This window comes from Pleurodeles waltl, chromosome 6 (assembly GCF_031143425.1).
Source record: "Pleurodeles waltl isolate 20211129_DDA chromosome 6, aPleWal1.hap1.20221129, whole genome shotgun sequence".
Classification (NCBI taxonomy): Eukaryota; Metazoa; Chordata; class Amphibia; order Caudata; family Salamandridae; genus Pleurodeles; species Pleurodeles waltl.
In genome coordinates this window covers 1,646,518,051-1,646,539,349 of record NC_090445.1, presented here as the reverse complement: position 1 = coordinate 1,646,539,349, position 21,299 = coordinate 1,646,518,051, and the positions used below count along the sequence as shown (strand labels likewise).

Genomic DNA, 21,299 nt, shown 5'->3' with positions numbered 1-21,299 from the left:
TTGCAACAGTGAAAAACGAATTTAGCAATATTTCACTGTCAGGACATATAAAAGACATTACTATATGTCCTACCTTAACCATACACTGCACCCTGCCCTTTGGGCTACCTAGGGCCTACCTTAGGGGTGTCTGACATGTAAGAAAAGGGAAGGTTTAGGCCTGGCAAGTGGGTACGCTTGCCAAGTCGAATTTACAGTTAAAACTGCACACACAGACACTGCAATGGCAGGTCAGAGACATGATTACAGAGCTACTTATGTGGGTGGCACAACCAGTGCTGCAGGCCCACTAGTAGCATTTGATTTACAGGCCCTGGCACCTCTAGTGCACTTTACTAGGGACTTATTAGTAAATCAAAAATGCCAATCATGGATAACCAGTCAACAATACAATTTACACAGAGAGCATTTGCACTTTAGCACTGGTTAGCAGTGGTAAAGTACTCAAAGTTCAAAAACCAACAGCAACAGGTCAGAAAAAAATAGGAGGCAGGAGGCAAAAAGATTGGGGATGACCCTGCATAAGCAAAAAAGTCCAAAAAATGTCTAGTAGATTAATGGTATAATATGAAATCATAAAACCTAGGAATTATCCAAGATTTCCTGCTTGACCAAACAGTGTGATCCTGGGCTATAAAGTGCCCCTTTCAATCAGACCCTTAGAGGGAGGCAGAACACATTTTTTGGACCGTATAGCTTACAACTTATCATTCACAGCATCAATAGGGCAGTGGGACTTGTAAATCTGGCTCAGAGAAAGTGGCTTACCTTCAGGCTATGCTTTCATTAGTGACTGACTGCTGTGCTAGTCATACACCGGGGTTGGTTAGGAAGTACACCCTGTGAGAAACCCGACACTGCATACATATAGTGCATGTTCTTTTGTTCATACATGCTTATAGCCTCCAAGCTGCATAGACACCGCGCTCCATGTCGCCTGGGCACCATGGTCCAAGACCTGAGCTTCTCCACTAGTCTTTGCTATCAGGTGTGCCAGCCTAATTAGCTCAAAGGAAGCAAACCAAGGGCCTCATTCACAAGAATTTTGCGCTCCCTCAGCATCATTTTTTTTTACGCTAAGGCAGCGCAAAACAGTCCCCCATCCCACACCAAACTTACAAACTGCTGCAATGTCACTATTGCACCAGTTTATAAAGCCTTGCGCCACATTATACCTGCACATGGTATAATGTATGCAAAGTATGCATTTCCCCGTTAAAAGCCCCACAGAAATGGCACAGTGAAATCTACAAGATTTTACTGCACCGTGCTGCGCCAGCATAGCGTCATGTTTTTAACACCTGCTCAGGGCAGACGTTAAAGGTGATGCTGTGCTGTTGTCTATGGGGCCCCCTTTATATGGCTGAACTAGTCTCACAATGTTGACGCTTGCCCAGCAATGTTAAGGTTTAGCGACACAACAATGTCAGAATTTCTGATGCTGTTGTGGACACTTTGCACCATGTAGCACTGTATTGTTAGGGGGCGCAGGGCGGTGCAAGAAAACTGGCGCATTGATCACGATGTACCAGTCTCTTGTAAATGAGCCCCCAAATGTACAACTGCAGGTAGTGAAATTAAATTCCACGAGTGGACTGCGGTCAGCCACTGTCCCAAGGCCACTGTACACATTGGTGATAGCAACTATACACGAGTGGAGGGCAGGGTCTCGATTGCTTGGTTTTTAGGGCCCATGGCACCCTGGCTAAGCCACTGCACCACACAGGCTCCCCTGCACAGACCTTGGACACCTTTTTGGGGCCGACAACAAAAATGCCACTTGCAGATGAATTGTGATGTTCATTGTATGTGTGTTGATGGACAGGCAGTGCTTAACTTGTGCTTGAGGTTGCAGGACCTATTTTTCATTATTGAATTTTGACGTAGTAAAGGAGAGGAAGGAAGAATTGCGAGGAAGGAAAAGAATAGAAAGACAGGAAAAGCGTAATAAACGGAGAAGGAAAAAATGAAAAAGAACTTGCATCAGTGAGTTAAAGGAACAAGATGTATTGGAAGAAAGAGGCTTGAATTAAATCGAGGTTGTCTTGCATTCTGCAACTCTGGCGTTCAGCAGTATGGGTGGCAGGTCTGTAAGAAAAAAACTTAGCGCCCTTACAATAATTAAGCACTGCTACAGGTAACCACCTCTTCTAACCACAAGGGAGACGAACAATTTCAAGTCACATAGTCAACAGATCATCCCCCAGATTGTAATGACCTATGCACACACCTTTGACTCCATGACGATTTTAACACATGCCCCAGGGACTGGTCAGGGCTGGAGGCCTTCGATTGCAGAGCTTGTGATATTTGCAATCCCCACTCCACCTCATGTGCCGCCCATCCCGCTCCGATGAGGTAACGTGTCTCAGGTGCTGCTCGGCTCATTGTGCCCCGGAATCAATAGCGCACCGCGGATGTGCATTGTTGGGTGATGGGCCCTACTCTCGCTTTTCATTTCTTCATGAGGAAACATTCCGCGCCGAGGTTAAGTGCCTGTCCTCGCGGAGTGCGCCGCTGTCACAAGCAATTAGCTCGCGCCAGAATCCGAGGCGCGCTGAATACAAATGGAAAACGCAGCTCGGCACCTGATGCTCCTTTTGTTCTGTAGTGCGGACGGGAGAGAAGGAGACAAGAGCTCTTATAAAAACACTCACTATTTATTATCCAACAGGCCAATGGAACAGATATTCAAATGCTGAGCAGGGTTTGGTTGTTTCAAACCAAGACCCAAATCTGTGCACGGTGCTGCACGGTTTGACGCAACTGCCTCTTAAAAAGAAGTGGCAAATCAAAGTTTCTTAGTGCAGTGCTGCACAGCAACGAAAGGCACTGCTTCGTGCAATGGATAGAAAGCAGAGCAGAGCCCTAAGTATTTGAAATGGCCCTTTGCTGCTCTCATCTGCAAGGCTGGCAGACAAATAGGCTGCAGATCGCGGTGCACAACCCTTGCACTGTGGTGCCAAGGTCTGTGCTTGGTGTCTGAGTATTAGATTTATAGTGGAAACCTACCCTTTTTGTACAAAATTGTATGCCGAAGCAAGTTATAAAACATTCCAAACTTTGGATGCGTGTTAGGCAATTTCTGAAAGTTTGAAGAAAAGAAAACATTTCTCTAACTTAGAGCCTGATTCAAAGAGCTGTATATTTATGCAAACTCAATCTGTCTGTTTTAGTAGATTTTTTTTTTGCATCAAAAACTATGGGTACGTGCGCCGATCTGCCCAAGTTACAGCCATGTAACACCCTCTTGATGAAAAGTGGTGCGTAGAAGTATAAAGTACACCTTTACAGCCGAAAAAAAACTTTTGTGCTTGAAAGTAAGGGGCATATTTATACTTTTTGATGCAAAACTGCTCAAATGCAGTTTTGCATCAAGACATTTAGCACCGGCTTGCGCCATTCCTAAGCACCAGCTGGGCACCATATTTATGGAATGGCGCAAGCCAGTGTAAATGGTTGGGTAGCGTAAAAAAAGATTACGTTAGCCGGGTGGGGGTGGGGGTGGCGGTGTGGGAGAAGGGGGTTTTGCACCAAAAAATGACATTAGGCTAGTTAGAGGGAAAAAAATGCCTCCAACCAGCATAGCGTCATTTTCTGACACAAAACAATCCATACCATATGACTCCTATCTTAGAAAAGACAGGAGTCATGCCCACCACCCCAGTGGCCAGCACAGGGGACTAGTGTCCCCTGGGCATGGTCATTGCACCCTGAGTCACGCAGAGGTCCCCAATTTTGGCCCCAAATGGCACTTTAATAAAAAAAAATACTTACCTATACTTACCCTACTTACCTGGGATGGGGACCCCCATCCTCCAGTGTCCCTCTGGTATGGGTGAGTGTGTTCCTGGGGCTTGAGGAGGGCACCTGTGGACCCATTCCATGGTGTTTAACCATGGAAGTGGGTCCACAGGTCCCCTAACGCCTGGTCTGACCCAGGCATTAAATAATGGTGCCAAGCAAGCTTTGCGCCATTACTTAGCCCCTCCTCCCACCCGTGTGTCATTTTAGCATGGGGGATAAATATTGGGCTATGGAGTTAGCACCATATTTTAGATGGGAACCCCTACCTTTCATCTCATCAACGCCAGGTAGGTTCACAAATCTAACAAATGGTGCAAACTCCAATATTTTGACGTTAGACGTGTCTAACGTCAAAATATAAATATGGAGTTAGTTTTGCACCGAATTTGCATCAAACAAATTATGCACATTCGGCACAAATGGAGTATAAATATACCCCTTAATACATTCAATGACTTTGCACTACCTTGTATGACTTTGCACTGATGCAGTGTCTTTTTTAATGTGCCTCAGTGTGCAAACGTTAATTGGTAAGGCTTTAATGAGGCACATCTCCCTACCTTGTGTGAAAATCGTTATTGGGTTACTGCGCAGTGGGTTTCACTCCAGATTCTTGGAACAGTACTTCGTTAACTATAACCCAGACTCATAAAGCCCTTTATGTGAGCAGTTGGAACCACACTGCTGACATGAGACCTAATATCATGTGCCTTACTAAATACCCATGCTGCCTGCTGTGGAATATACGAGGCATGCTATTAGCTCTCCATCCTGAGTTCCACGCCTTAGAATGTGTATAACCAGTTGCGGCTGGCGGCTGGGCAAAGTGGCGGGGCAGGGAAAAATAAATAAATAAATATATATATATATATATATATTTTTTAATATACCTGGTCTCCGTCACCGCACTCTAGGCACAGGCTCCCAGCCTGCCCTGCGCCAATCATGATGCTGCTCAGAACAGCGTTATGGTTGACTGGCGAGCCCTGGCTGGGTGCTCCAACGCAGACTGGGAGCCTGGGCTGTCTCTCTCCAACTTGGCAACACAGTGCCGGGTTGGAGAGAGCCCTTGTGCGCATGTGTGTTTGGACGGTCTGAGATGGCCGGCCAAACATACATGCGCACTGTGGGGAGCGCTCTGTGCACTTCTCTCACTGCTTGTCACCCCCATGGCCCGCTCCTTTGAAAATAAAATGATAATAAACACAGTTTATTATTGTTTTATTTCTAAGTGTTTTCAGCTCCTGCTGCTGCTGGCGGGGGACGACGCTCCTCCGCCATTGCGGAGGAACCGTGGTTATACCTGGTTTTCCCTTGTTCAGAGACCTGAAAACATAAAGTGTGATTCCACCTCCCCATCCACACAAATGCCGACAAGTTTTACTTGCCAAAATGTGTATTTAGGGTAAGTGCAGCATTACCAACCCTATCCACCTGATTCAGATACAAGAGCAACTTTGTTCTAGAATAAGGCTTACTGGATGCATCACAATGAGGCCTTTTGGGTTTGGCTTACTCTTGGATTCTTAGGATTAAGACATACTCATAGAAAAAGCTTTGTTAGTCTGTTCCTAAATGAGACTTGTCGTCATACACTTCACACAGGCACCAAACTATCCAATAAGATAAGCCTATTCCTGCATGAACTTTCTACAACAGAACAGGCACAGACATTTGCATTGTGACTTACAAAGACCCTGCTGCTAGTAGAATATTTCTCTCAGCTTAGATGAAATGAGCTTACATCTAGCTTGCACTGTGTGAAGCGCTCTGTTGAGAGGTCCCTAGTAGGAGACACATTCAGCTGGTAGTGTCTTGGTCAGTGCAGCTAGCAGAGCTGCAATTCTCTTTTGCGAAGCTCCTCCAGGGAATTCACAAGCTGGTTCTCCTGGCAACAGATATTGCTGTCTGTGTGTAGTAAGGAACTAGTTTATCGCAACATCAAAGGCATAATATAAATTCAGTGGCATACTGTAAACCTCTGTGAAATGCCTTGGCACACAACACGCTTCTTTAAGGTCAGATGCTCAAAAAGGTTAAAGGGCTGGTTCTGGTCAGTCAAAAGAGGGAGTTCCAAATTCCAGTTGAGAACAAACACTGGCAAAGCCATGTTTTCAGCAGTGGCCGCCTACTTTTTGGCAATTCTTGTTTTGTTTTGTCATGGTTTTTGCAAAACATTATTGTTAGGGAAGCTGCCAGGCCCTCACCAATCTAAACAAAAGCATTGGTTAAAGGCAACAATGTTGGTCTGGGCTCAAAAAGGCACATGTTTTTATAGTACTCCCTAGCACTGAAGGGAACTACCTTGTATTTTGTGCTCCTTGTGAAAGGGTTGCAAGCCGTAACTCATAGCGAAGTTGGCCAGTGACTGAAGTGGCCGGAAGCATTGCCCCATGATGGAGTGGTTGGTAGAAAAATATAAATGACAGAATCAGAGACTAATGGGCGAAGTCTGGTTAAAACACTTAAAGGTAACTATGTTATACACATATGTTTAGTAAAATCAGAAGGTCTTGGCCAACAGAAACATGAAAAAAACAATTGGTCTTGCATTGGCTGGCAGCCTCTTGTCTTTGCGAAAGAGGGCAAGAAAGAAAGGAAGAAAAAACAAAGAAAAGAAAGAAGGAAAGTATGGAAGAAGGAAGGAAGAAAGAAAGAAAAAAGAAAGAAAGAAAATTAAAGAAGGAAAGAAATAGAAAGAAAGAAAAAGGAAACAAAAAGAGGGAAAGAAAAAAGAAAGAAAGGGGAAAGAAAGCAAAAAGGAAATAAAGAAGCAGGAAAGGAAGAAGGAAAGAAAGACTGAAAGAAAGAGGGAAAGACAGAAGAAAAAGGAAAGAAAGAAAAAGGAACTGAAAAAGAAAAGATGATAAGAAAGAAAGAAGGAAAGAAAGACAAAGGAAAAACAGAATGCAAGAATAAAAAAACAGAAGGAAAGAAAAAAGAAGGAAAGAAATAATGAAAGAACAAACAAAAGGAAGAAAGAAGGAAATAAAGACAAATAATGAAATGATGGAAATGAGAAGCAAAGAAAGATAATAAACAGAAAGGAAGAAAGAAGGCAAGAAAGAAAAAGGAAGGTGAGGAGGAAGGTAAGAAAGAAAAAGAAAAGAAGGAAGAAAAGAGGGAAAGAAGGAAGAGAAGAAGGACTGAAGAAGGAAAGGAGGAATGACAGGCAGGGTAGCAAAGATAGAGCACCCTCATGAGCTTATAGGCCTTGCCTCATGCTGTAAACTGTAGTGGGCGGAAGCAAAATGTGAGTGACACAAGAACAAACCAATTGATGACGAGAGGTGTTTGAAGCTCCTTTAATTATATAGATTATACATCTTAATACAATCAAAAGATTTTGGCTAACAGCTGACCTAAAAATGAACGGATACAGAGTCTCTTCCATGATGAGATAGACATGTCTCAGGAGGCTCGTGCAGCTTGTTTGCTGGTGAGTTATAAGTCCACAGAAGGCCTGTGAACTGCATTGCAATATGGCACATGAAGCAGGGCAAAATTAATTTTAGGCCCGAGCTGCAGCACACACATGAAAAAGAGTGTTTTAAGGCAATTCTGGCGATGGCTGTGGGCAACCGGAAAATCAGGCAATGCTCTGAACACCTGTGTGGATTAATATTGCTTTTAAGGTTAGACTTCACTCCTTCATTGGTTGCTAGAGTACTTGCTTTTGCAAGGAGTACTCAAAAGGCCAAGTGACATTATGTCCACATCATCACCTGAAAGATCTATAAGGAGGGGGAGAATGCCAAGTAGGTACTCAGGTTCCACTCCTACCTCCCTGTCAGGGGTGCCGTTAGTGCCATCATGACTTCCCTTACAATACCCATTAGCAATCTAAAGCAAAGCCGCCTCTCAGTTCTTAAAAGATAGCAGATCACTCCTGTTCGTTCTTGTTTGAAGCACCTTAGCCCTCTCCAGAGCCAAATGCTAGGAAGAGACATTAACAGAATCTAGGAGCAACCTACTGAAGGAATGCTTGTGTTCAGCTGTTGGCTCTAAATGACCAAAGATCATAGGAACCAGAATCTACCATTAGAATCATGGAAATCTTTCTCAGGTAATTTTAGGATCCTGGTACTCAGTCCTTTCTCCATCAAAGATAGAAGCAGAATTATCTCACTCTGTTAGGATGCATTTTGTACTGGCAAATAGAAAAGCCAAGGCTTCTATTGCCATGGATGATCATAGTTTTTTTCTGGTCCAGTGGAGAAATTGTTGATTCTGCGAGTAAGCCCTTTCTCCATCAGGGTACCTGTAAAAGATCTTTGACCCTGATCTAAAATCAGTTGCCATCAATTCTCAGTCTCCACAAAACTTTGCATAAGGAGGCAGTATTTACTTTTGGTCCCCCCCCTTTGAAGCAGTGCCTTGTACTTTACTGGTGAACACAACAGAACCATGTTGTCAGTTTACAGATTATTGAGTCAACCAGAGAAAAACCGAGGGCCAAACAGAAAAGGAAGAGCGAGGCAAAGTGGTGCAGCTTTCGCAGCCACGCAAGAACGTTTTCTCTACCGGAATGGCAAAAAATGGTTGATGACTATGAAGTGAGATGTACAAATTGGAAAAGAGATTCACAATTTTTTTGTAATTTTAGGAGGAGGAAAGGAGTGAGTGGGCTTATCATTTGGCTAGTGAAACAAGTCATTAGTTGGATTGGGAAACTGTGTGCACTGTTTGGTGTGATAGTCTTTATTTTAATAATTTTATGTTATAATAATAATATATTTTAATTCTTTCTTTTGATATGATTCATGGAGGATTGCTGGCTGAAACAATAGGCACATTGAAAGGAAATGACACCATGGGCGAAGATTGTACTGAGGATCTTTAGCAGGAATATAAGAGTTAGGAGTATCCCATTAATAGGATTGTGTTCATAAATTAGGCAAAATCAGATGCGAATGCCATGAGTTTTGAGGCCTAGAACTATCAAACAACATTATTTCAGTCATGGGTCAGCATCCTAAGCCAAGGCACCTGATGCATGAGTACACAGACGTACATCGGGATATTACTGTTGTATTGATGATACCTACAGTTGTAGTGATCTTGGGGACATTGAATTTTTGTGACAGAAAGGCTTGCAGTGGGACAGACCTCTCAAAAGAAATTCCACAAGTCTGTGCAAAGCACTGCAGCTTCTATCTTTGTAGTCATAGATTATGTGTCTAAAATTCCAATACCCATGCCTACACAGCTGTCATAACTAGTAAGTTTGTCTGTAAAATCTGGCAGTTTTGTTTTTCACCTGATAAATTGCAGTAGGTCAAACCTGCCTAAATGTACTTGGTGAAAGAACTTGGTAAATAATGGAGTATGTAAATGTTGGTGTTGTGAGCTCCAAAATCCAGATAAGCAACAAAAAACTGCCAAAACTCTATATTTATTTTACATCTGCATACATCAAGAAACAAGTCATTCTTCAGAACATCTACATTGAGCCACAAAATATATAACTGTCAAAACCATGTAAATATTTCATCATGATACTTTTATTTTCCTATCCACACATTTTTTCTCATTTTTTGTGGAAAATAGTAGACACCTACTATTTTCCACAAAAAAAACAAGAAAAAATACATGGAGTGAAAAGGTCAAAAAGGGCTTTACTTCCCCTGGTCCGGCCCCTACATTTGTTTTCAAGGGTCCTCTTCTTGTTGTCTGGATGGGCTCCAAAATCTGCATGATATGTCGCATTTACAAAAGTATACAAAATGTGATGGGTGGAATGCTTGAAATAATCTCAGCCACTGGTAATTACTCACAGCCACAGCCCAGTCCATCATTATTTTGCACACCATACCACCTCAGTTTGGTCCCAGCCATATGCAAATCAGTCTTGACCCTGCCCTAAAGGAACAGTCCAGATCGAACTGCCAAACAAGAGCTTCCCTGAATTGAATGACAAGCAACCTATGATGGATTTCACACAAATTAGGGCTTACCAGCAAGGTATAGCTTGGTCCCAGTGACACAGTGTCTATGGGGCCACATCCGGGCATACCCATCCCACTTAGTGCAACACACTGAAGTATACAAAAAGTGATGAATGGAATGCTTGAATTACTCTCATCCACTGCTAATTATTCAGGCCTGCATCCCAGTCCATTGTTATTTTGCACACCATACCACTTCAGTTTGGACCTGGAAATATGCAAATCACTCTTGACATTGTTCCAATGGGAACAGTCCAGCCCAAGCTGCCAGGCCAGGTCTTCCCTGAAATAGACCAGCAGCAATGCAGGACTGGTTTTGCCCTGATTAGGGCTCATCAGCCAGGTAAAATGATGGACAGAGATGTAGCCTCATGTGATTGCTAATGGCTAATATGAATTCAAGTATTCAATGCATCAGCTTGGTGTTGTTGCATGTCCCATTTACAGGGCAAAACTCATAATTTTATTGTTGTTGTGTAATATATTCGATAAAAAACAATCTTTAGAGTATTGTTGTCTTTTGGGGTATGATAAATAATGATGCAATTAAGAAGGCCTCATAATCAAGGCCTCAGAAGATCCTTCTGTCAAGAAGAGAGGCACCAATGTCTCCTATGTCTGTAACCTGTCTGAATCTGCCAGTTGTGCCTTGTGAACCAAGGCAATCATTCTAGCATAGATATCCACTGAGATGTGCAACATGAGACAACCATAGATAGCATCTTTCTCAGGATACAGTAGAGGACTGTTACATTGCTCAATGCTTCATATCACCTACGCTGATATTCATTCTCAATCAAGTGGCTACCTGTGTGAGGTCAACACGAATCCTCGGCATAGCTTTGAAAGCTCTTCGAAAGTTGAGGTAGATATAGAAGATGGCTACTTTTAACCTACCAGCGTTCACAGTGATGGGAAGAAGAGGTATTACTACTAACTTAAAAAAACAAGGCACAACAATGGCTTATAAGAAGAGTAACCTAGCTGAGAAGTGTAAGAGAATAAAGTATGAGTTGCATGCTTTGAAATCCAGCTAAAACACAGAGGGAATCAAGCACAGGAGACCTCAGTGTTTAGAATAATATTTCTTTATGTATTTAACTATTAAATTTGTTTTACACAGCACCGATGTGGTGACTAATGCCAAGTCCAGATTGCTTAATGAAAATACATACAAATTACGACAAGGTGCTGCAGATACACGACCATGACTGTGATACATTTGTGACACTATATAAATTACATCGATTATGACTATTCTTGGTCTTTCCATTTTGGAGAAGTTAGGTGCATCCTTCCACCTTGTTTTCCATCTGCATTCTTCAGCTTCCTTGTAGTAATTGCCCACTCCTGGTATTCCATGGCCTTATATTTTTTCAATTTTCTTTGTTTATTCTTAATGGATGGCCTCTATTTGGATTTCTCATCATGGTATTTATGAGAGTTTCTTATTGTACTTTGGGCCTGGGGTGTAAAAAGCATTGTTTTTGTTTTAAGTGTTCAGGATTGGAAAGTTGAACCCATATTTAGCAAGTAGGAAGTGTAAAGATGTTAAGGTTGCCTTGACATACTACTTCTAGTTCTTTAATATATTTGTCCAAAAAGCTCTCTTCCACAAGCATTTTAGCAAACTGAAAAGGAGGTGTCAATTCTTCACAAAGAAGAATACATGAGCCACTAAAGAATGTCCACTGGGTATAATGCTGAGCTTGCAGCACTGATGAACAACATTGTAACTCAGATAACTGAACACAGTCCATGGCCTCCTCACCAAATAACATCTACCCAGGAGATTCAAAGCTACCGAAGACAAGTCTCACTAGAGTATCTCAACCCAAGTATCACTCTCCCTCTTTCCCTAAGAGATGACTGTAAAGAACATCGAGTACTCATTAAGAACTTAAGTATACACCTGGCTCACAGAATGTATCTGTGCTGGGAGAAATGCTGCTGGAGTAAAACAGCAGCATAAAACTCATCATTTAAAATATGAGATCTGGATGCAAATAGCTTCCCGCTTCTTTAAAAACATAAAACTGCTCCTATGTATTTAAATGAACGATTTAAAGAACTATGCATCCCTGAATGTTACTATACAATTAACTAAGGTGGTATTGAGCCACTGGGAGGGTCGTTACCTACTCAATGTTCTCTTTTTTGTTACCCTTAAAACCAGGCATTCACTACAATGTATTATTCCCTCCCTCTTGGAATCTATTGCTTAATTGTGTGGCAGAAATTGGAGAGGGCATTCGAGTAGGCATGTTTCCAATCTTTCCCCTTCCACAAATATATTTTCTACTAAGACATCTTTAAAAAAAAAATTAAAAGACAGTCATTGTTTTATAAATAAATGAAGCAATTCTGCAGAACATCAGTGCTTACTACAGGTATAATAAACAGATATAAATTTGGAAATAAGAGTCTTCTGTTATTAATAATTAATTTACAGTTGTGCTTTAGACGTTAAGGTATCCAGCGCAATGACAATAGCTAATGGAATTAAATGAAGTGAACCTGCTGCTATGTTTTTCAAGCCTCGCGCAACTGATGAATTAGAACAAGTGTATCCACCGTCGGCCCATGACAAATGTTCAGGTTTAACACTTTCAGCGTAAACGAGTTCCATTTCAAACACACTTGTCCCAAATGTGTTTTATGTAAATATCCCGATTCTCTGCTGTGATCCGGCCTTCGTGACACCCCCTGAGCTAGAGATGAGACGAGAGGAGCAAGGAGAGAGGGGCAGCAGATGACAGCTGCTTGCACAGAGAAGGATGCCTGATCGCCCAGCAACAGAGATGTTCTGATGTCGCAGTAAATCATCCAGGCTTTATAACAAGCTTGTTGCTTGCTTCTTTACACGATATTCACAATTCATATGGCAGCTATTTGTCCTTAGCCGAATGGAAGGAAAGAAGTGAAGGAGATCTGTATGTTACATAATGTAGAGACCAGATTCGATATTTAAATGCCCTCGAGTCTGGCACTAATAAAGATGTGGTTGCAGAGTCATTTTTCATTGCATGAAGTAGTTGGTGCTGGTTATGTTACTAGGGATGTAAATCATGTGCCCGTGTGAACAGGTTCATGGGACGGTCCAGAGTCATCATGATTCCAGCGCTGTTTGGCTCCATTACAGTGTATGCGACCAGTGATCAACTTTGGACTGGCCTTTTTGGCACTCTGGCACAGCCCAATGATCCACCTTGAAAGGGCCAGTGTGTGGGCTGTTTTTTTTTTTTTTTTTTGGACGGGAGCCGTGGACCGTGATGGGACCGAGAACTTACCACTCATGGCTCTTTCAAACTGGTCCATCTGACAATGCCATATTGCCCAAAAAGCTGGTCCAGCACTGTCAGTGATATCTCAACCGAGGATGACTTGGAATTGGGATGTCTGATGTAGTGATGCCACATTAAGTATTGACGTCATTAAGTGAGACTTTATTAATTTACATGATACCAGTAATGTCTGAATGTATGAGGCTCCATTAAAGTGTATGAGACGAGTGATGCCTGAATGGCTAAGCTCCATTAAAGTGTATGAGATGGGTGATGTCTGAATGAGCTAAGCTCCATCAAAGTCTATGGATGTCTGAATGAGCTAAATTCCATTAACATGTATGAGACGAGTGATGTATGAATGAGTGACGCTCCATAAACATGTATAAGACGAGTGATGCCCGAATGAGGCAAGGCTCCATTAAAGTGTATGAGACCAGTGATGTCCAAATACGTCATGCTCCATTAAAATGTATTAGGCCTGTGATGGAAGAATCAGTGAGTCTCCATTAAAGAACATGCGAATAATGAGTCGAACTTCAATAAAATGTATGAGACAACAATATTTTAATGACTGATGCATCATTAACTTGTATGAGACAAGTGGTGTCTGACTGTGAGAGGCTCCATTTAGAGATGGTACTGTGAGTGATGTCTGTGTAAGTGTGGCGCTATCGACGTATATGAGACAGGAACATGTGAGTGAGTGAGTCTCCATTGAAGTGTATTAGACGAGTGATATTCCTACAATGTTTGAGGGAAGCTCCAGTGACGAAATGAGACAGTGTTATCTGTTTGAGTTTGTATTTAACAGCAAGAGACCGGTGTTAACTGACTGTATTAGTCTTCTGTGAAGTCGATGATGTTGTTAATTTGAGGCTTGAATGAAGTTTGTGGGAGTAATCATGACAGGATGAGATAGACTACTCTACTGTTCTCTACACCAGTGAAGTCTGAACGAATGAGTCTCAAATAAGGTAGATAAGTCCATGAACATCTGAATTTCTCAGGATCCATTAAGATGTGTAAAAACAGTTAAGCTGACTGAGTAAATTGGCATCAAAGTGTGAAGACCCGCCATGTTGAATTCAAACGAGATTCTGCTTAATCTTAACTTGCAGGTCGGTAGGACAGATGGGAGAGAGACAGTTATCAGTCCAAAGAGCTTGTATGCAAATGAAGTGTTTGACAACTCTTGATGCAGGCCCGTTTCGTGTGATACTGGATCCATTCTCACTAACAGCATGAGCCTCTTTAAGAGTAGAGGACATCACCCATCTTTAGCCGCTATGCCTTGATGTGGGCTTTGATTAGGGATAGCCAGTGTTAGCAGAAGCTACCCGTGGTTTGCCCTTCGGTGACCCTAGCACCCTTGCTATCTCTGTTAAGGGTGGTCAAGAAAGCAGCGGCGAAAATGAAAAGTAAACAAGGCTCTAAAAGCATTCCCACTCCTTGTCCTAGTCACTTTACGTACCACAAACTTGTGGGGAGTTTAAAAGTGAAGCATATCTTCACTCTTGAGATGCCACTAGAGGTTAAAGGAGGGGGCATTTTGGTGAGTTGATTTCCAAGTGTCTTTAGCTAGTGAGGAATTATTTGGCCGAGTAAAACTACTTTTCCATTTTATGTTTTCAAATGCACTTTTCTGCCATCTTGATTTAGAATGTAGGGTCACATGATGATGGTCACAGAAACAGATCTTTTTGATGATGGGAAATGTCCTCATACATATTTATAATGAGTAAATTTATTTATGTTGCTGATCAGTGTGACAATAGAGGTCCACATGTTTTTAAATTAAGAAATTCTAAATCTGCATTTGATAGAATTAGAGACAATTGATTTCAGTAGATAAGCACATTCCCAGAAATCCAGTGGCTTGTAGGGCTGAATCAATCATATGACAGTTGACCTACTTTTTAGGGCTGATACATCAAACCAGTCAATAATGAAATTCAGTTGAGCTTTAAGAGTAACCCCAAAAATGCAAACAATATTAATTGAACTTCATTATTTACACATATATAATAATTGTCCTGAATACCCACTTGGATTTTTCTATTTGATGGATAGATAATCTCAGAGCTACCAACTTTACCTCAAGCCCTGAATGAAATTTCTGGTGTACTGGTCCATCAGGAAAGCTTCTAATATTCAATTTTCTGTGTTCGTATTTGAAGGCGCACCATTGTTACACCAACTCCACTACATCAACACATCCCTTGATAGATGCAAGGTATCGACATACCATTACTCAGACACCCCTACATTGATTCTGTTAGGGTTTGAGATAGAACTTATCTTAAACCTTAAGGTTTAAGATTAAGGACTAAAATGAGCTTAAACCTTAGGGTAAATGTTGGGGTTAGGGCGTGGAAAGGACTTGGTCTAAGATTAGAGCTAAGGGAAGGACTAGGAAAAGTTTAAAGATGAGGCTTGGGTTTTAGGTTTAAGGTTAGTTTTGTGGTTAGAATTAGGTAAATGTTGTGTTTGATGATAGGTTTGGCGTTATAGTGCGTGCAAGTGTTAGCCATGGGGTTACAAACAGGGTAGGGTGTAGATATAGGCTACTGATTAGGATAAGGTGTATGGTTAAATGTGACTGATGTAGATGTTTTATGATATATTACTCATGGTGTAGTGTTCTATACATTACATACATACAAGATCAATGTATTCCCAGGCAGATCTATTGGTGCGGATGCACTGGTAGGTTGTTGTAGCGGCATTCTAAGAAGTAGCAGATGTTTCTTATTCCATTGCACCAATGATCTCCAGACAGTTATCTGAGAACTTGGCATTACATAACAGTAAGTTTCAAAAGAAGTGTTACTGGCTGGTCACATGGCAGGCGACCAATGTGTCATTCTGTTACTTCCTCTTGTACATCTCTATCTTGGCGCCCTTAGCGAACATTGTGTTAATTGGCCTCCTGCGTCTCTTTCTTGGCATTCTCTCTGCACAGTCTGTTACTTGGCCTTCTGTGTCTTGATCTTGACAGGCGCAGAAATGGCAGGAGCAGGGTGCAGGGGTAATTGGCAGTGAAGGTCTGGCTTTGGTAATTTCTCTGTGATGCGTGGTAGAGGTTGCCTCTCCCATTCACCCTGTTAGAGACAAAAAACTGATTACAAACTCATACCTTTCCAATTTATTCATATGAGCTCAGCATGTCAATAATTCTATAAACAAGAAGCCTGATGGCAGATGTTAGCTGCCCACACTTTTCTGGCTTTGCCAATTCTGTTCAAACCCTTCCACACAACCTACTTAGTGTCCCACCCCATCTTTGGACTCACAACATTCTTGATTCACTTTTCCTGCCCAAGCTTTTAAGTTGTGAGTGACACAGTGACATTTTAAGAAGCAGGACATTGGAGATAGTATAAAGCAGGAAGTGGCACACAGCATCACACCAGCTTCTGCAAGGAGATATGCATCACGAAGGCAAGAGTGGCACTCCAGGGTGGTTTTGTGCAAATCGATGCTTAGTAGACAGTTGGAATCTTTCCTCTATCATTTTTTAACAGAACAATTCTTTCCGAAGCTTATCGTTCGCCATAAAACCACAAAGTGTACGACTAAACTGCATTTGTGTATATATAATATTTAGAAAACACTCACAAAAGCAGAGAATAAGGGCCCAGACCCATGAAAAAGTGGTGCATCAGCTGAGATGCGCCACTTATTCTGCGCCCCCCCCTTACTGGCACCTAGCTACATCATTGTTGCATCGTATTTAACATACAGCGTACCATGGAGGTAGTTAGAACATGAGCGTCAAAATGTTTGACTCTGTTGTTGCACTTTGCTACACTAGTGTCAATAATTTTGACACTACTGTATGAAAGTGCAAGTAGGCCCACTGATTAAAATGGGTCACTCATTTTAACGTATGCTCTGAGCAGGCGTTAAAAAGGACAGAAGAAATGGAGCAGTGAAATCTGTTAAATTTCACTGCACCATTTTTCTGGGCCTTCTAGTGCCCGAAAGCCCCCCTTCATTCATTATCCCTAGTGCAGGCATAATGTGGCTCAAGGGGTTACAAAGTGGGGCAAGGCATGCATTGCGCACTTTGTAAATATGGCACAGGGGAAATGCCACCTTAACGCCACATCTGCATTAAAAAAAATACTGTAGTGTGGCGTAAGGTGGTGCTAGGGGCTTCTTAAATCTGGCCCAAAGTGCTTAGGGACATATCTAAGAAAAGAGGTGCGGCACTGTGTGCAGCAACACTTCTCTTGCACCCTTTACTGCCCCCTACTGCCACCATGTGTGCACTGTATTTAAAATACTGTGCACCGTGGCGCAGTGTAGAGGGCAGTAGCCTTATTTTTCATGACGCTATTGATGTACTCTGCAGGAGTAGCACAAAAATATTGGGGCTATTCCTGTAGAGTACAAAGAGGCCCATTATAAATAATGGAAGCCCCCTTTTAATGCGTGCTCTGAGCAGGCATTAAAAGTGCTGTACAAAATGACACAAGGAAATCTATTAGATTTCCTTGCACCTTTATTTCAGCCCCCCTAGCAGGGGAAAGTCCCGTTTACATAATATGGCAGGCATAATGTAGTGCAATGGGTTACAAAGTGGCGAAATGCATGCATTGTGCCACTTTGTAAATGTAGGGTGAGGATTTTGGCCTCGTTGGGCGACATTAGCGTAAAAAATGATGCTAATGTGGCTCAAGTTGGCTCTAGGGTCTTATAAATATGCCCCTTAGTTTTATCATTAAACTACATATTCAAAAGAAACAACTGAAAAACAGAAGGTAGATACCATTTTAGGACTGCTAAACATGGACTTTTAGTCCAGCTGATTCGTCTCTAACCTACCTTTTTTCTGAATTCTTCATTCACTTATTAATTGTCATTTGAAGTCAGGGTTTTAAGTGACCAAATATACCAAGTGATATTCAAAACTCATATTATTTAATTGAGTAATTAAACAATTGTTCTGAAATAAATACATGAATTAATTGATAGCATATATCTAACTACAAGAGCCCCCCTTAACTGGTGCTTTAAATTAGGCATGTCTTCCGCTTTGGTGCGTTGTCAAGAGTAGCGATCCTTACATCTGTGATATGTCACAATCGTCCTGCTTAGAACAATGTTCATTTACTTGAACTTTGGACTGAATTTGGTACCCGTCAGAGGTTTGTGACTGACACCACTGGAACTTGAAGTCCCTCACAGATCTGTGATAAGTCACAATCATCCAGCTCAGAACAAAGTACATTTACTTGAACTTTGGGACTGAATTTGGTACCTGTCAGAGGTTTATGACTGGCACCACTGATTCTAGAAGTTCTTCACAGATCTGTGAACATTGCACTAGGGGCGTCTTAAGATATTTTGGTTTCTCACTCATGCCCACAAATGCCAGTTCATCACATTGCCTCTCAGCTCCAACTACGCACGCTGCCCACTAGTCCCATTCTTTTCACTGCCCATTAGTGCCAATTTCTCATTCTGTCCACCAACCTTAGCTCCTCATCTTGACAAGTGCCAGCTCCTCACTGTCATCTAATGCCAGCGTTCCACCCTACCCACTGGTACCACCTTCCTATGCTGACAACACCCTATAAATCCCAGTAATTTCAGTTTCTTTCATGACCGCCAGCATTAGTTTTGCATTTTGCCCACAGCTTACCTGCTTCTTACAACAGTAAATGCCAGCTCATCACACTTTCAACCAAGACTATCTCCTGAAGCCTCACCTCAATATGAAATGCTCGCAGTGACCACCAATACAAGCTTCCGACACTGCCAGTGCTACTTTCTCACAATGACCAAGCATGCCAGCTTAGCTCATTGCTCATCAGTGCCAATTCCTCACATTCCCTACCAGTGCCTGCTCTTCACGCTGTCTACCAGAGCATGTAACCCACTGTTCCCTAGTTCTGCTCCTCACACTCCCTAACAGTGTTAGCTTCTATCACTGCCTAACCGTGGCAGCTCTGCTCAATACCCAACAGTGCACTCCCCACTATCAGCTCCACTGCAAACCAGTGTCCACTCTCTGCCCACACATGCCACCTCCGCACACTGTCTATCAGGGCCTATTAGTGCTACCGCCTTACACTGTCCTGCAGTGCCAGCTCTTTGCGCCTCCCTACACTGCTCATCAGTGTAATCTTCTGATATTGGCCACTAGTTCTGGCATTTCACACCACTAAAGTGTGTCTGCTCCCCACACTGTCCCCCTGCTGCAGACCCTAGAGTTACCACTCTTTCCTGTCTGCTCACCCTCACCAATGCCAGCTCGCCCCACTGTCCACAAGGGTCTGCTCCTAGGGCTCTGCACCAGGGTCTTCTCCTCACGCCTGCATCACACCTGCTCTGGAGGCTCAAGGGGACTCCAGGAATAGTCAGCACTTAGGCTCCTCACTGAGGCTCTAGCCCGTCTGCAGATAGTGCTTTTCCTGTTAAGTGAAGGTTTACCAGTATTGTGGTTCTGTACCTTGCTCTTTCTCTTGTTCTTCCTGTAGCATTGTTTTTCTCACTCCATCTCCCTTGCTAAATTCTCCATTGCTGGCCTCTTCAACCCCTGTAACATTTTATATCGCTGTCGTTTCTCTTATTCCTGCTTTCTCTCGCTCATCTTCATCTCTTTCCTATTACATTGTAATTCTGCCTCCTTTCCTCCCTCATGCCTCTGCTCTCTCTCTCCCCCAGTCTTGCTCCACATCATCCTCACCGCTTGCTTTCTTCTGCACATCTTCTAGTTTATCATCCCATTCTCAACACTGGCTTGTTTGATCCCCTCTCTTTTCTCCAGTACTAATCCCCACTTTCTCACTTATTTTATTCTCTCTTTCCCTTTATGCTTCTTTCCTCTTCTTTCTTGCCGCTCGCCACAGGGACCACCCCATGGAAGAGGGTATCTCTGGGCACCAGTGGAGGTGCTTCCATCTTGGACCATGTGTCTTTCTGAAAGAGAGTCTCTTTGGGAGGGAATGCAGCGCTGTCGCACCCTTCCTGTATAGTTCTCAAGGGGCCCTCACTGAAGGTTCAGCCTTATGCTACTGATATTTTTACTGAATAATCTTCGTAAACTTTCACTCAGGAATTCTTTATCAGGAGTCAAAGAACTCTCATTTAACTTTGGAAGGCTGAATGTTGTTGACCCCAGATCTGTAGTGTCCACGGATTCAAACTGAAGCATCACTAGCACAATATAAACATATTTGTACAATACAAAAGTGGAAACTATTGTCTCTGTCAATATCTGCTTAACCCTTCTAACATAAGCGTGCATTAATCTCAAAAGTTTTTCTTTGAAATACTTCTAGTCCTTTCCAGCTATTCTTAAAATTCCCACTGGTATCATAATTTTTTATAAAATATAGGGCGTCTTTTCTTTTTTAACGTAAATCCGGCGCATACCTAACTCCATATTAATACTTTGGCGCTAGACCCGTCTAGCGTCAATGTTATGGAGTTAGCGTCATTTTTTGCTTGTGGTAAACTACATTGAGTCAATGAGATGCAAGGTAGGCGTTCCCAGGTAAAAAATGATTCTAAGGCCTTTGCGCCTTATTTATCCTGCCGTGCAAAAATGACGCATGGGAGGAGGAGGGCCTTAAATTTGGGCCCTAAGCCTGTTTAGCGCCATTACTTAATGTCTGGGTCAGGGCAGCCGTTAGGGGACCTGTGGGCTCATTTCCATGGTCAGAGACCATTGAAGCAGTCCACAGGTTCCCTTCCCTGCACCCAGGGACACCCCCACTCACACCTGGAGGACACCCAAGGATGGGGGGACCCATCCAAGGTAAGTATTTTTTTTTAACTTGGGACCCCCTACATGGCACTGTGCCGAATGGCCATGCCCGGGGGACAGGAGTCCCCTGGGCATGGCCATTGGGCAGGGGGGCATGACTCCTGTCTTTGCTAAGACACGAGTCACGTCTATGGGGGTTGTGCGTCAAAACATGACGCTAGTCAGGTTAGAGTCAATATTTTTTACGCTAACCTGACTAGCGCCATTCTTTGATGCACAACCTCTAGTCTCCCCTACGCCTCCCCTACCAGGTTAGCGTCATTTATTTTGACGTTAACCAGGCCTTAGCGCCGGCTAGTGTCATTCCTTAAATATGACACTTGGCTGGTGTCTAGGAATAGCGGTAGCCAGCGGTAAACTTTGTGATGCAAAGCTGCGCTAGCTCAGGTTTGCGTCAGAAAGTATAAATCAGGGTCATAGTTTTCTGGTGTGGCTATAGGGCTCCATGTCAGAGCCTTAAGGTCGTTGGACCTCTGT

General features: G+C 42.7%; 1 protein-coding gene across 1 annotated transcript in view; it reads right to left on the bottom strand.

Moving 5' to 3' along the window:
- Positions 1-9,186: 9,186 nt before the first annotated feature.
- DBH (dopamine beta-hydroxylase) overlaps positions 9,187-21,299 on the bottom strand; it is a 434,022-nt gene continuing 421,909 nt past the window's right edge. Inside the window, exon 14 of the mRNA XM_069242302.1 lies at positions 9,187-16,143. Coding sequence (XP_069098403.1) covers positions 16,009-16,143 — 135 coding nt within the window. The 3' untranslated portion in view covers positions 9,187-16,008. The remainder of the gene's footprint in view (positions 16,144-21,299) is intronic.